This window comes from Beta vulgaris, chromosome 3 (assembly GCF_026745355.1).
Source record: "Beta vulgaris subsp. vulgaris cultivar EL10 chromosome 3, EL10.2, whole genome shotgun sequence".
Classification (NCBI taxonomy): domain Eukaryota; kingdom Viridiplantae; phylum Streptophyta; class Magnoliopsida; order Caryophyllales; family Amaranthaceae; genus Beta; species Beta vulgaris.
The window spans coordinates 19970851-19986102 of record NC_079204.1 but is presented as its reverse complement, the minus strand read 5'-3'; the positions used below and the strand labels follow the sequence as shown (position 1 = coordinate 19986102).

General features: G+C 31.8%; 1 protein-coding gene across 1 annotated transcript; it reads left to right on the top strand.

Annotated features, from left to right (window-relative positions):
• Nucleotides 1–1573: 1573 nt before the first annotated feature.
• Nucleotides 1574–14175, top strand: LOC104906930 (1,4-dihydroxy-2-naphthoyl-CoA thioesterase 1). Its single transcript, XM_010695759.4, has 3 exons — nt 1574–1792; nt 5192–5383; nt 13897–14175. Exons 1-3 carry the CDS (start codon nt 1607–1609, stop codon nt 14053–14055), a joined length of 537 nt encoding a protein of 178 aa, XP_010694061.2. The 5' UTR covers nt 1574–1606; the 3' UTR covers nt 14056–14175.
• Nucleotides 14176–15252: the final 1077 nt, after the last annotated feature.

Here is a 15252-nt window from a genome sequence, read left to right as displayed (position 1 = left end):
AAAAAATTCATGCTTTTTGGTGGCATATTTGTAATAATATTGAACTGTTTTTACCATTTTGAGCTTGGTTGCACTTATTATGACTATTCCAAATAAGAGAAATGTTGCACTTATTAAGAAACGGAGGTAGAATTTATTAATTTTGTCGACTGCTCATCCACCACCTAAATTAAACTGATACTACTTTTAGAATTAAAGAAATGAAAACTCTGAATTTGTAATAGCATTTCAACTGTACAAGTTTACATTTCATCAGCACATTGTATTGACATGCAAAGACTACTTATAAAAATGCCTTAAGTTTTGTATGAAAGGTATAATATATACTACTATTGCGTTGAGTGTTGTATGAAAGGTATCAATGTATAATATATACTACTATTGCGTTGATTGTTGTATTATGTAAAACTTATAAAAATCCTTAAAAGTTTTGTATAAAAAGTGTCATCTACACAATTTTTGTGTCCTTTTATTATATTTTATATCTTGGAGGTAGATCTAAGACGGGTACGGTTTGAGAAGATAGGAGTCAGGTGGGTATGGATATCCAAACGGGTGATGTGGCAGGTATTATATCACATTACTCCTCGTTGAAGGAAAGATGGGGACAGATTTCGGACTCGCAATAGGAAATTAGGAATGGGGATATTAGGTGAGGATAGGGATGGATAGAACAACCTCCCCCCGACCCTCTCTATTAATATTTCCAATCTAATTGCACCTTTAATCAAGACCTTTGATGTGAAAAACATAAAGCAATATCGGAAAAGATACTGCAGAAAAAAGTCACAAAATACCAAAGGACAATAATTGTATAATTCTAGTCTTGTGAACAATACGTTTATGAATTATGGGGGCCCATAATCCCCATCTATATATATAAAAACAAACAAAATGTCATATTGTCACATGTACTCTTTTTTCTCCTCTACATAATTAAATAAATAATAAAAATGTGTGTTCAAGACTTGTATTCATGACTTTTCATTTGATATGTTAATTCATGTTGATCTTTAGAGTACTCCCAGTGGTTGCCCTCCTTGTGGGTTATGAGGAGAGTGTAAAAGTATTATTAGTTTATTAGGAGAGAGAAGAAAGTTGGGCAAAAAATTGATGTCCAGCTCTTCATGATGGACGAAGAAAAAGAGGAGCAAAGAAGGAATTGGAAGAAAGAGAAAATATGGTGGGGTAGGTGGAAGAGTGAGAAAGTAATAGAATAATCAATGACCCCAAACTATAGGACAACCATTAGTTGTGCTCTTATGGAGCAAGGAAAAATCATTTAGAAACAAATATTTCTATTTTCGGAGATTTCAAATGCATGTCAGTAAATAATCCAGTGTTTCAAGACTCGAACCCATAACTTTTCATTTGACATATTAATGCACTAACCAACTACACTACAATGCTCATATTGATCTTTATTTGGCGAAAAATCATTTAGAGAATAATATTTCTATTTTCGAATATTTCAAATACATATCGATAAATAATCTGGAGCGTATAACCCGAGACAAAAACTAGTATAATTCTAATTATTACTAGTAAGTTGTAGGAGTATAAAAGAAAGGAGGGTCCAAAAGTAGGCCAACGATAGAACCACAAAATGGAATACCAACAACCACCATCATCCTCACCTTCTTCCTCTCCATCTTTATCTTCTTCGTCTACATCTTCACCATCTAAAACAGAGGAACTTGACTATCCTCTCCATGCTATCGGTTTCGAAATCGACGAAGTTTCTCCCGCTAAAGTTACCGGACATCTCCTTATCACTCACAAATGTTGCCAGGTTTCTTTCTTTTCTTTGCAATTTCCCTGTTTTTAATTTTACTTGTTTGTTTAATGATTTGTTTATCATCTTGCGGATTTAATTAGTATGTTCAGTTTAGTATAAAATTGGGTGATTTCTTGACACTTTCATCAGCAATTCTTAGTTATAGACATAGCTCCTCCTCCCAACAAAGTTGTTACTACTATTAGTCTATTACTATGCTTGGTCATAAAAGTTGGGCAAAAGACAGGAAGTCAGGAAGTACGTAATGTTTATCACTTACATGAAATATCCGTGGATTTTCTAAAACAAAATATGTTTGGTGGGAATAGATACATTATATATATTTACTTGTTATTCTATACCCTCCGTTTTTCTATCGTTAGCACTTAGAATCTTAACACTATTTATATTTAGAGAGAATCTTCTGAATTTTCTTCAATTTATAAGAAAAAAATATAGTAATGTGAGATTTTGTTTGATTCGTTTCAATTATTATACTATTGATATTCAATTATTATAATTTTACTAATATATAATGAAAGATATTTAAATTAAAAAATGTGCATTAGAAGATGCGCACAGGGAAGTGAGAAATACAAAAAAAAAAAAAAGTGAGTACTTATTTGGTTTTTTTTTTATAGTTTATTCACCATACACCGAGGTGTAACATGTGTATGTTATACCTAAGGCTAATTGTTTACTTATTTGCTCATTTGGAATTTTCTTTTTTTAGTATATTTTGCTCATTTGGATGATTTTAAATGAGCAATGGGGAAAAAAAATAGCCTTAAACGTACTATTCTCACTGTACACCCTGGTATATAATAAACTTTTTGTTTGTTTTTATCATGCAACAATATGGTTCTTATCCTTTCTTTTACTGGTATATAAAAATTTAGAAGTACGCATTTGAAGACAGAGATGAGTAGGGATGGCAAAAACTGACCCAACTTGATAACACGACCTAAAGCTGGCCTGAAAAATTCGGGTTTGGGTTGAGATTTTCGACCTGAATATACAATGGGTTAGGTTCGGGTTGATCTTTTGAACTGAAAATATCCTGAAATTACTTGATTTAAAAATTAACTTATATTATGTTAGGTTAGCTTTTAGCCGGTTAGGTTATAATATTGTGCCAAGCCCAACTCACTTCAACATGAAAATTCCGGCTTTAAATGTTGAAACTTAAACATGTTATATGTACACTACCTTTCTGAATTAAGTTGGTAGTGTTTTGATCATTGGATATTTAGATTTTTATTTCAAGTCATATTAGGTTGGTTTTGGGTCAACTCGAAAAATTTAAGGTTGGGTATGAATATGATAAGTGACCTGAAATATAAATCTAGTCCACCTGAAACTGACCCAACCCGACTTGATTGTCAGCCCTAAAGATGAGTGAAAGCAAACATAGGAATTAAGTTGTTAAGATCTTGAGAAATCTTAGTTAAGCTGAAGTGAGCAATTAGAAATTTAAATTATTAACCAAGGATGTCTTGGCCTAGTGGTTAAGATTGAGGTGTTGTGAACGATAGGTCATAGGTTTAATTCCCCCTCTCCTTCTTTGTACTTTATACTGCCTTCGTGGCTCATATGAATCAAAAAAGAGATTAAAATTATTACATCTATGGAAATTCTTGTTTTTAGCTAAAAACTGGAAGTTAATGAGATTTGAGAAATTGCCTTGAGATTGATTGGTTAAGATGAGTTTGATTGTTTGATTGTTTGTTATGTGAGGGAATATTTGAAATTTAGGACGAAGACCAAGTTTATATCTTCTCCTTATATAATAGAGATGTATACCCAACTCAAATGATGCAAGCTAAGTAAAAAAAAGAAGTTTTATTATTATGTACTAGTATACTCTCCCGGTTCAAATTAAGTTGCCAAAGTTTCTTTTTCGGTAGTCTCAACTCGGGGTGATAATGAGCTCGACCTATACGTAAACATTTCGTGCTCGTCTCGGTAAAGCTCGACTCATGGTAGCTCGACTGAGGTTCGAACTCGATCAACTCAAGACCTTGATGAACAAAGTCGAATTAGGCCAAGCTCGACTCAAAAAGCTCGTTAACAGACTCGATTATTATTTTATATAAAAAAAAAATTAATATAACTTAGTGTTTAAGAAGGTATTATATGCTAATACACTTTAAAAATTTATTATACGTGTCCTTTTATACAGATTGATACATTGAACAATTCATTTGTTTTCTGTTTATATCCTTTTAGATCTAGTTTGTCGATTTTTGTGTATATATGTAAGTAATTCATTTGGTTAACATTTAAAAATGAAAAAAAAATGGGATCTTTTTGAATTGAGCCTATAATTCTACTAGATTTGTCAACAATTTGTTTAAATGTCGAAAATGAATTTTCTATTTGGTTTAATGTTGTGTTGATTTATTCTTAATTTGTTTCAAATCGAACTCGAGCTAAAACTGAACGCCTAAGTCGAACCGAGCTCCTGAGACTAGCTCGAGCCTTGAGAGAAGCTCATGAGCTCGAGCCGAGCACTTATCGAGCTCGTCGAAATCACGAGCAGAGCCCGTATAGTTCGAGCTCGACTCGTTCCATAAGCACCCTTATTCTCAACTTGTTTCCCAAAATTTCCTTTTTAGCCATTTTTATATTTGTTTTTTCTCCACATTTAGGCCCTACACTAAGAACTCCGTTCACCCCATCTACCATTACACTTTCCTTAAAAAATTGCATCAAAATGATTTATGGCAATTAGTTTTGACAAAAGGTGAGTGTAATACGTTCTGAATGATCAAGGGTACAAATCAAATTGTTGCAAATTCGGTGATAGAGAGGAAGTATCTAATAGTTTGGAATTACACAATTGAAAAGAAAAGGTTTGGTTTGGATCTCATGAGAGTTTCAAAAATAATCAACCCCCTTAGTGAAAAGTGCCTAAGAGAAAGTTTAAATTCTAATCGACTCGATCTAGACTTTATGTCGAACGAGTTATACGCCGTACAATGTTACTAACTAATTTCTATACTCCTTTCGTTTTTAAATACATGCAACATTTGTATGAATCCTTATTAATTTAACGACCTTATTTCATATTCTTTAATTTCACAAATGTATAAGAAAAAAATATATTCATTAAATGTAATTATTCGTCTGAATGTATGCTTTCATAATATCAATTTTTTATAGTTCTAATTATACATAATTAAAGATATTAAAGAACAAAGTAATGCATTGAATAACATGTATGCAGAATATGTTGCATGTATTTAGAAATTGGGAAAATATATTTTTTGTTACAAAAGTCTAACTAACTAATTAGATGCTTTTGAAATAGTGTTTTGGCAAAAATTAGCTAAACTAGGTTGATATCAGTCTGGCTAGATGTCTGTGATCTATGTATGCAAATATTGTAAAACGAAGTAAATGGTTTGGCAGCCATTCAAGGTTTTACATGGTGGCGTTTCGGCGTTGATATCGGAGTCATTGGCGAGCATGGGGGCGCATTTGGCGAGTGGACTGAAGCGGGTTGCCGGGATTCACCTGAGTATCAACCATGTCAAGAGGGCGGAGATGGGCGATCTCGTTGTTGCTCAGGCTCTTCCAATCACCCTCGGTCGTACCGTTCAGGTATTTTTGCTGCCCTCCTTTCTTACTTGCTTAAGTGAGCTTTTGATGATAGTAAAAAACTTATATGGACTTGGTCCATACTAACTTAGTGTGGACCTAATGTTAATTCATGTGATTTATGAAAAAAGGTTCCAAAAAAAAAAAAAATAGATATAAAAGATGAGTAGATATAGATTGTGAAGTTTGACTATGTGAAAAAAAAAGTTACTATGTCACAAGGTGAGAATTTTATCATGATAAACTAATGTGAGAAAAAGTGATTATATTAAAAAAAAATGTCACTATGATAGATATTAATTGTTAATATAACTTAAGATTTTAAAAGGTTACTATATGGAAAAAAGGATCACTATGTTAAATAAGTGGATTTGGTCCACAATTATATTATTGTAGACCAGGTTCACGCAAAAGTAACTCTTGATGATAATGCTCACACAAAACTTGTAAAGTTTTGGATCTTAAATTCTCACCAAACTGATGCTTCTATGAGTTAACTCTTGCTGTATTTATCCTAATGTATCATTCGAATATATCAAAGTTTGATAATATGTACTAATTTGTAGATTAAGGGATCAAGTAGTGCATTATTATACAAAATTAGTAAAAATTATGAAACTTTGAAGTGTATTAGATATTAATAATTGTAAATTTTGATTTTCACGTTTGCAATACACGATCTTGACCATTAATATCTCTAATTACTTATTTGTAAAAAGCATAAAAATTTGAAATCTTGTAAATATATATTGTGATAAGTATAACAATATCTTACATGTTAACATTTGTATTAATATTAGGCACAAATTTCCGGTTAAAGTAAGCACATTAATAATGCAAAAGTCAGAATTTTATAATTATTAAAAAAAATATTAAAAAATCCATTATTTAAGGATAAAGAAAGGATTAGTTTTTGAGATTTTTTTCATTATTCGCATTAGGGTTTTGATATATATATGCAACCCTTGTGGTTGCAAATAAGCATTAAGTGCATTTCGTAAAATAATACTCCCTCAGTTTTCTTTTGTTGTTTCTATATGGAATCGACGAAGAAACTAATGCAATTCAAAAAATAAGCAAGATTTCACTATTTTAAAAAATAAAATTAATTAAATAGAAAGATTTTAGACCTTTGAGTTATTTTATGTAAAACAACTAATGACACAAAAGTTTAAGGGGTAAAAGAATAAAAAAAATGACTACAACATAGTGTAAACACATTTTTTGTCCTTTTAGTTACTCTATGTTAGGCAACCAATGAGACAAAAATATGAAAGGTAAAAAAGTAAAAACTGATTATTCAATAGTGTGAACACATTTATTGCAACTCAAAATTAATGGAGAATTTAATTCATGAATTTCAATATGGGAAGATCAAAATATGAACGATATAGTGAAATTTTCAATGAGGAATACAAAAACAACAAAAGAAAAAGAAAGAAATATTATTTGAAGAATTTATCACGCAATCACGTGTTAATTGATATAATTAATGCTTATTTAATGTTTAATATTTCCATCTTTATCTTTTTATGTACAAGCTACATTTGTGGATGGATGTTTTCATGTTGAGTAGATACAGCTTTTATTTATGGGCTTTGCTAAACGACGCCCTACAATTTCCTACTAACGCCCTAAATACAGTATTTTTGTATTGTATTTATATACTTTGTATTTTTTTTTTCTCTCTCCTCCCCTTAACTCACCTCCCTAACTCTCCTCCAATCTCAAAAGTTTACTTCCACCACCACCACCATCAGCACCACCACCACACCAGCAGAACCAGCACCACCACCACACCATCCGCACCACCGCCAGCAGCGCGTCCACCACCTTACCCCAACAGACCACCACCTTCTTCCCTGTGTTTTTTTTTTCCTTTTTTTCTGAATTTTTTTTTAAAAAAAATAAGGGGGCGCCCACCAAGGACGCCCCACCACCGGTGGAGGCGTCCTTGGCAGGCGCTCCACCACATGGTGAGGCGCCTGCCAAGGACGCCTCCACGGTGGTGGAGCGTCCTTTGGGCGCCTCCCTTTTTTCAAAAAAAAAAATCAGAAAATAAAGGGGCGCCCACCAAGGACGCCCACCACCGGTGGAGGCGTCCTTGGCAGGCGCTCCACCACATGGTGAGGCGCCTGCCAAGGACGCCTCCACCGATGGTGGGGCGTCCTGTGGGCGCCCTTTATTTTCTGAATTTTTTTTTTTTTAAAACAAAGGTGGTTTGACAGGGCATTCATTTCTTTGATGATTCTTACAGAGGTTGTTCACGCAAGTTCTATGAATCAAAGAGATTCTTTATGAGTTAGTAGAGGTGAAAGCAACTAAGCCAAATCTTGCGGCATATACTGCAGAGTTGATAGCCAGTGATGGTCCTTTCTCAACTTAAAAAAAGATGCTAATGCTAAAAGTATAATGACTACACTTTGATTGATCTTCCCACATTCATGGACTGCTTCACAAGCTTTTTAATTGAAGGTTGATGATGCCTTTGGGAAGTGATTTAGAGTGTTGGAAATATTTGTAATCTTGTGGGAGTTGGGTTTTGGAGGGATATGGAATGTGGTAACTGTGGATCTTCTTCCATAATGGGATTGCATTTCTTTATTCTGTTTGCCGGCGCCGGTGGGGTGTGTCGGAGGCAGTGGTGGAGTGGAAGATGATAGGAAAGGGAAGTGAAGAAGGAATGGGAAAAATGAGAAAATAGATGAAGTATACTATACCGTATTTTTATACATGTATTTAGGGCGTAAATAGGAAATTTTAGGGCGTAATTTAGCAAACTAGTTATTTATTGGTGAGGTTAATGTTACACCTACCAAGCTAAGCTATTTCATTTTTAAAAAATCGTGAAAGGAAAGACAAGTGAGATGCACAACGCGTCGAAGCCCATCTAACAATCAATTTTTTCTGTCAAAAAAAAAAAAAAACAATCAATTTTGGGGGTAGGTAGGCTTAGTGACTCATATTGACTCGTACCGACCAGCGATTGTGATTGAAGTAGTCTCCAACTATAGAGACCTATATCCATATACTTCCTCCGTTTCAAAATAGATGGTACATTGTTGACTAAAACGCTTGTCGAGGCACTACTTTGACTACTAATATCTTTAATTATGTATTAGAGTAAAGTATAAAATTTTGATTTTCTGAAAAATATACATTAAGACAAATCCAACAACATATTACATTATAACATTGTTTACCTAATAGTAAATAATGCATGGTCAAACCTCATTCATGAATAGTGGAAAAGTCAACAATGTAGCATTTATTTTGAAACGGAGGAAGTATATTGAAATGTGTTTTTCATTAAGAAACTATCACATGTGGTGTTCTGACTTAAAGTATCTACTTGATGTACTAGATATACAATACAAAAATTAGAAAATGCATCTATGATTTCAAACTTATATGTTAAAGTAACCACTAAATTAAGTAATGTTTCGTGTTATAATTTTGACATAAAATATTAATAAATGAAAATTATAATTATAATTACCACTAGCATAACCCATATTTAAAAACTAGTTAGAAACTACAAAATGTCCACTATTCTTTTATCATTATTATTTTTTTACTATTGGGGATTGAATTGTAATTGTTAATTTCCTTCGTTTTGTATATTGATAAAAAGAATTAGTATCAGACGGACTAATTAGAGAATTTTTATCATAACACATAACTTTTAACTTATGTTTTTTTGACTTTTAAGTTTGTGAAAGTATTGGATCAGACCGTCTGACGTATTGTTTACTGTCAGACGGGCTGAGCCCAATACATCTTCTCTCTGCTTCACTTTTTAGGTCACATTCTCTCTCCTCTTCTTCTTCTCTGGATTTTCATATAATCCACCCAGTTTCGATTCTTAAGCTGCAATAATTTCATAATCTCCTTTTATAATCCCAATTTGTTGTTTCTTTCTTCTTCTTTTTTTCTCCTTCTTCAACTTCTACAACCTTTTTTTCTCTGTATTTGTGGAATTTATTTGTTTCATTTCTTCAAATAGTACAACCATCCTTCAATGGCAGAAATCATAATAGCTATTTATTACCTTTTTAGAAACTTCAAATAGTACTACTTACTTGAGAAACTTGTTCTTCCCTGTGATGAGTATATTCGGCTCATCATCTTCATGAAATTCTTCATGAAATTCTTAATGAAGATAAGACTTGGAAGATTTTCATGAAATTCTTAAGTTCTTTCATAAATCCTATTTTTCATGAAATTCTTAATCTCAGTCTCCATTCTTTATTGATCTAACAAGAAGAAAAAAATCAGCTAAGAGGAATGAAGAAGAAGGAGAAAGTGAGAGAAAGCAGAGGTTAGTGTTTTGTTTTTCAGTTGAACTTTGTTTTGTTTCAGTTGGACTTTGTTTTCTTTCAGTTGGACTTTGTTTCGTAATATGTATACCAACTGAAACAAATAATGGACCAACTGAAACAAAAAATGGACCAACTGAAAGAAATAATGGCCAATTGAAAGAAATAATGGACCAACTGAAAAAAAATGAAGACTACCTGAAAAAAAAATTAAGACTACCTGAAAAAACATTAAGACTACCTGAAAAAAAATTAAGACTAAGTGAAAAAAAATTGGAACCACCTGAAAATAATGGACTTTGTTTTCTTTCAGTTGGACTTTGTTTTCTTTCAGTTGGACTTTGTTTTGTTTCAGTTGGACTTTGTTTCGTAATATGTATACCAACTGAAACAAATAATGGACCAACTGAAACAAATAATGGACCAACTGAAAGAAATAATGGGCCAACTGAAAGAAATAATGGATTAACTGAAAAAAAATGAAGACAACCTGGAAAAAAATGAAGACTACCTGAAAAAAAATTAAGACTACCTGAAAAAAAATTGGAACCACCTGAAAGTCGTCCGACCAAAGATTATGGTCGGACGAGTCCGACACAATACGTTCTCTTTAAGTTTTGACCGTTTGTGTATTGATATTTAACAATTAACTTATTACATATTATTTGTAACTCTTAATACTTTATATGATGGTTAGACTGTTAGATCATTTTTTTTAAGACTTTGCGGTAGATAAATTTATTAGTGCATGTTTTGTTGCTGAACCCTAAAGTATGAGGATGGTGAAAATTAATTCCAAAAGCAATAGAAAAAACTACTTGATACTCTCTTTGGGTTTTTTTTTTATCTTTCTCACTTTCCTGTATACATCTCCCAATGCACATCTTTGAACTTAAATATCTTTCATTATATATTAGTAAAAATTATAACGAATGAATATTAATAATGTATTAATTGAGACGAATCAAACAAGATTTCACATGACTATATTTTTTCTTATAAATTGACAAAAATTGAAAAGATTCTCTCTAAGTATGAATAGCGTCATGATTTTAAGGGCATGTTCTCCCCAACTTATTTTCAGTTTAGTTCTATTCAATTCAGTTCAGTTCAATTCAACTCTGAACAATACTTTTACTCTCACATATCACTATTTATTTCCGTTCAGTTCAATTTAATTCAATTCTGTTCAGTTTAGTTCAATTCAGTTGTTTTATGCCGAAGAGAACAAGCCCTAAGCGAGAATAGTAAAAGAAAAACAGAGGGAGTACGAGTTAGGAGTAAGGTAAATATTAATGATAGCAACAAATATACATTGCTTTGGCACAAATATAAATATTTGAGTCTATCGGAAAATAAAAATCCAATTAGAAGAGTATTCTAAGTTTTCGTCTTTTTCAAGAATCATTGGTGCCTATAATTAGAATAAATAATTAGTATTTTGGTACGGGGTAATGGCTTGGGTCAATTACAACTAGCAATTTATGCATGTAATGCGTGCCTAACTTTTTTAGAACATAATTTATAATTTTTTTGCGCATAAACAAAGGTAAAATTTGAGCATTAGACATGTTTTTTGGGCTAGCTAATTTTTTTGATTAAGCCTATATCACTTAACTAAACCCGTCTTTTATTTTTTTATTTATTTATACTTTCTTTGAGATTTTTAAAATTAAAACCGATGAGCGTTAAAAGAAGGTTACGCAGATTTATTAAGAATTTCTTATATTTTTATCAACAAAGTATTTTGTTTTGATTAAATCATTTCACTTTGTCAATTGATTGTATTTTTCTTTTTGATTTACTACTTGATTGTATATTGATTGATCAAATATTTGATTGATATAATTTTCTTTGTTAATTTTTTATGCTATATTTGAGTTTAATTTTCTTTTATATTTTTTTGGTAGAGTGGTTGATTTACTAAAGGGTAATTAAGTAAATTTAGTAGGGGGCATCATAGCTCCTCCATTCCCTTATATAATAGAGATAAATAAATATTTCCTCCATTTTTATTATTTGTTCTTCTTATTTTGACTTTCTTGTCTATAAAAAATTGTTCAAATAGGAAGAACTAAAGGGAACAACAGGAGTATGTTATTATTCATAAATTCCGTAACTCATTTGCTAGTTTTCGTATGTTTTTGTCCAGTGAAAAATTGACGTCATGGCGTGATAAATAAAAAAAAACCTTCAAGATTTAAGTTCAAAAATAATAGTTTAAAAGGAATCGGGGTAAGAGAGTATGTCATCAATAGTTATTGGTATTACCGTAATAAGAGTGTTAGAGATTTAAATATTTTGCTTGTTTGAGTTTTTTTAATAAAATAGTATTATTATTATAAGATTTTATCATATCATATTTGAAACATTAGACCATAAAGCTATGTATTGACGGTTAAGCTTTCAGTTTCTCATTCCAAAGGTCACTTGCTTGAAACCTTGCAGTTTCACAACATTATTGGAAAAATTCACAAGAGAGAGCCCAACTATTACCCATTTTATTTTATAAGTCCCAACTATGAATTATTCCCTGCAGATCCCAAGTTTATTATCTTGTAATTTTCATAGGTCTTGTGCTACTTATAACCGGTTTAGAAAGTAAGATTTTTAAATATTTACCATCTTCGAACACTTGCAGCAAGTGACAAAGACCTATAAGATGGGGCCAACGTTTAAAAATCTTACATTTTAAACTATTTATAAGTAATTCAGGACTTCTAAAAATCACAATATGGTAAACTTGGGACCTGAAGGGAGTAATTCATAGTTGGGACTTATAAAAGAAAATGGGTAATAGTTGGGCCCACTCTTGTGAATTTCTCCTTATATTTTTTGATTGGGGGTCTTCACATGGACAAAAAATATTTGCATAATTAGAAGTTTGTGGAGAATGTCACATGACATATAGGCTTTTTTACGAACGCCTTTTAGTGTATTTGTATAAATGATTCAATAATTCTTGATAAGAAACGGTAACAAAATATTCTAGGGAGTAAAATAATGAAGAATGACAAACTTGTAGCAATTTCTTGGCTTTTATTATCATTCAGCAAGGAAAATTTTCAAGAAACTACCTTCTTTAAGAAACGTTTTTTTTGAAAAAACTATCTTTTACAACAAATTATTTGAAAAAACTACCAAATGACAGTTCTCGTTAAATTTAACTGTTTATTTAGCTATTGACTTGTACCTCGTATTCACGTAATCTTCTCTAACCTTCTTCCCATCATTTATGACGCGACTGTCATAGGGCTGTTCATTAGAGATGTCGATCCGATCCGTAATTTCAGATATCTGAAAATTTCCTATCAACGTGAAAGTTGTTTTCCATCAGAAGGTTGTTTTGTAATTCCACTCTCGAGTATTTGACATGGTACCGGCGCGAAATAATGAATGGATTCCCAAATGCCAACGGCTTGGATTCCTTGTCCTTTTCAAGAAGGGCAACAACCTCTCCCTGCGCTTCAAGTGCATTTCGCTTGCTGAAAGGTACGCCAACCAAACGACTCCTGCCAGGTAGTTGTCTGGGAGAAATGCGATCTGCATCCGATTTACCGAAATCGGATATACGAAGTTTGGGATCAGATATCTGAAAACTCAAAAATTAAAATTTTCAAACGAAAAGTTCATAAAATAAATTTCGGATCGAATCGGATCATTGGATATTTCGGATATCCAGCTTTAAAAACGGATATTTCACATCGTATATTTGAAAAAATCCCATATTTTGGATATTTTTAGATATCCGAAAATGAAAATTTTCTATTCGTACCCGATCCGAAATTTTTTGGATATCCGAGCCAAAATATCCGAAAACTAAAAAACAGATCGGATATTCGAAATCGAATCGAATATTTATGAACACCCTGTTATTTGGACTGATTCGTTGGACTAATCCGTTCATTCCGAACTTTAAGTGAAGGTGAAACATGTGACGTTATTACCAAGCATAAGCCAATGATGAGATTAAACAGTCAAATTAAATAAAAATTGTTATTTGGTAGTATTTTAAAACAGATTTCTTATAAAAGCTAATTTTTTTAAAAAAATAATTTTAAAGGTAGTTTTTCTAAAAATTATTTCGTTTTGTAAAAGGAAGTTCTTTGAAAATTTTCCTTCAAAACACAATATTAAATTTTTAATTATATGTTGCTCCCTTTTGATTATTTTGCTATTGTTTTGGATGTATAACAGGTTTGGGAAGTGAAACTATGGAAAACAAAGCCCGGTAACTTGGACTTAGAAACCAAATCGTTGGTATCATCATCCAGGGTGACTCTTCTTTGCAACCTTCCCGTGCCAGAACACGCTAAGGATGCTGATAAACACCTTCGAAAATATGCCAAATTGTGATGAATGAATCATTAAAATTTATGTGTATATAACATATCACGACATCAATTCCGAAGCATTTATATCAATAAATTGGTTGAAAGTTCTCAAATTGATATTTTAGATTATCTTTTATTATTATCGTTGTAAATGTCGTATAATTTATTAATCATAATTTCCCTATTTCCTCCAAACAGAAGTTCGTGTAATATAAATCCTGAGTTAGTAATATCATGATGATGATAAATTGAGAAGTACATACATGTTGAATGAGTCTTCCAAGACTTGGAAGTGCATTACATGTAGAGTCCATTCATGTTATACCTAAAGGAAATTTTATAATATATCCTGTAAATGAGCAAAATTCTACTCATTTCCAATGACTTATTTCTCTATTGTTTTTCCTAATCTTCTTGATTGTTTCTTTAACCTCAAATTTCTCTCTCCTCCATGATATCTCACCTACCATAAAGTTTATGTCTCTCTTCCATTGTATCTCACCTCTAAGTTTCTCTCTTCTTCATGATTTCTCTCTGATCGTGACCAATCAAATTAATAAATAGTAAAATACGATTTTAGAAAGTTGGGCCTCATCGATGACAACAACCAATATTGAAGTTTCAGATTTTATCTATTGAGGACTTAGTTTCACATTTGAAATCAACATTGCAGTTTCAAAATGAGCAAACACTTATGATCATTTGAGAAAATGAACAAAAAAATTCGTGGGCACAAGTGTTTGCTCATTTTTCTCAAATGAGTTAAAGTGTTTGCCCATTTGAGAAAGTTCGTTCATTTGTTCGAATGAGTACAAGTGATTATAGTTGAGTAGAATTTTGCTCATTTGAATTTTTTTTCAAACGAACAATAAGCAAAAAATAGTCTTTGATGCACCATAAGCATGTTACACCCAAGTTTTTATAATTTATAAATTTTCTCTTGAACGAGATTATTAGACTTTTGCAAGTAGTTCTTTACATTATAAGAGAAAGGATGGTGGGGAGCACTATGGATTAGCTCTTTTCAACTTAATTTTGCTTATCCAAACTTATTTGAACTTATTAAAACTTATTTGAGTTATTTAAATTTATTTGAATTTTCAAGACCTTTATTTTATGAGTGTACCAAACTTTGAATTGAACTAATTAGAACTACTCCGAACTTAGTAGACATTATCAGTTTTTTTAGACTATATTTAAATCTTTTAAGAAATGAAAA

Excerpts from the sequence above, each read along its gene's own strand:
- LOC104906930 (XM_010695759.4), top strand. The coding sequence starts at position 1,607 with ATGGAATACCAACAACCACCATCATCCTCACCTTCTTCCTCTCCATCT. Across the intron at positions 1,793-5,191 it reads TCACTCACAAATGTTGCCAG|CCATTCAAGGTTTTACATGG; the intron begins GTTTCTTTCTTT and ends ATGGTTTGGCAG. Across the intron at positions 5,384-13,896 it reads CCCTCGGTCGTACCGTTCAG|GTTTGGGAAGTGAAACTATG; the intron begins GTATTTTTGCTG and ends GATGTATAACAG.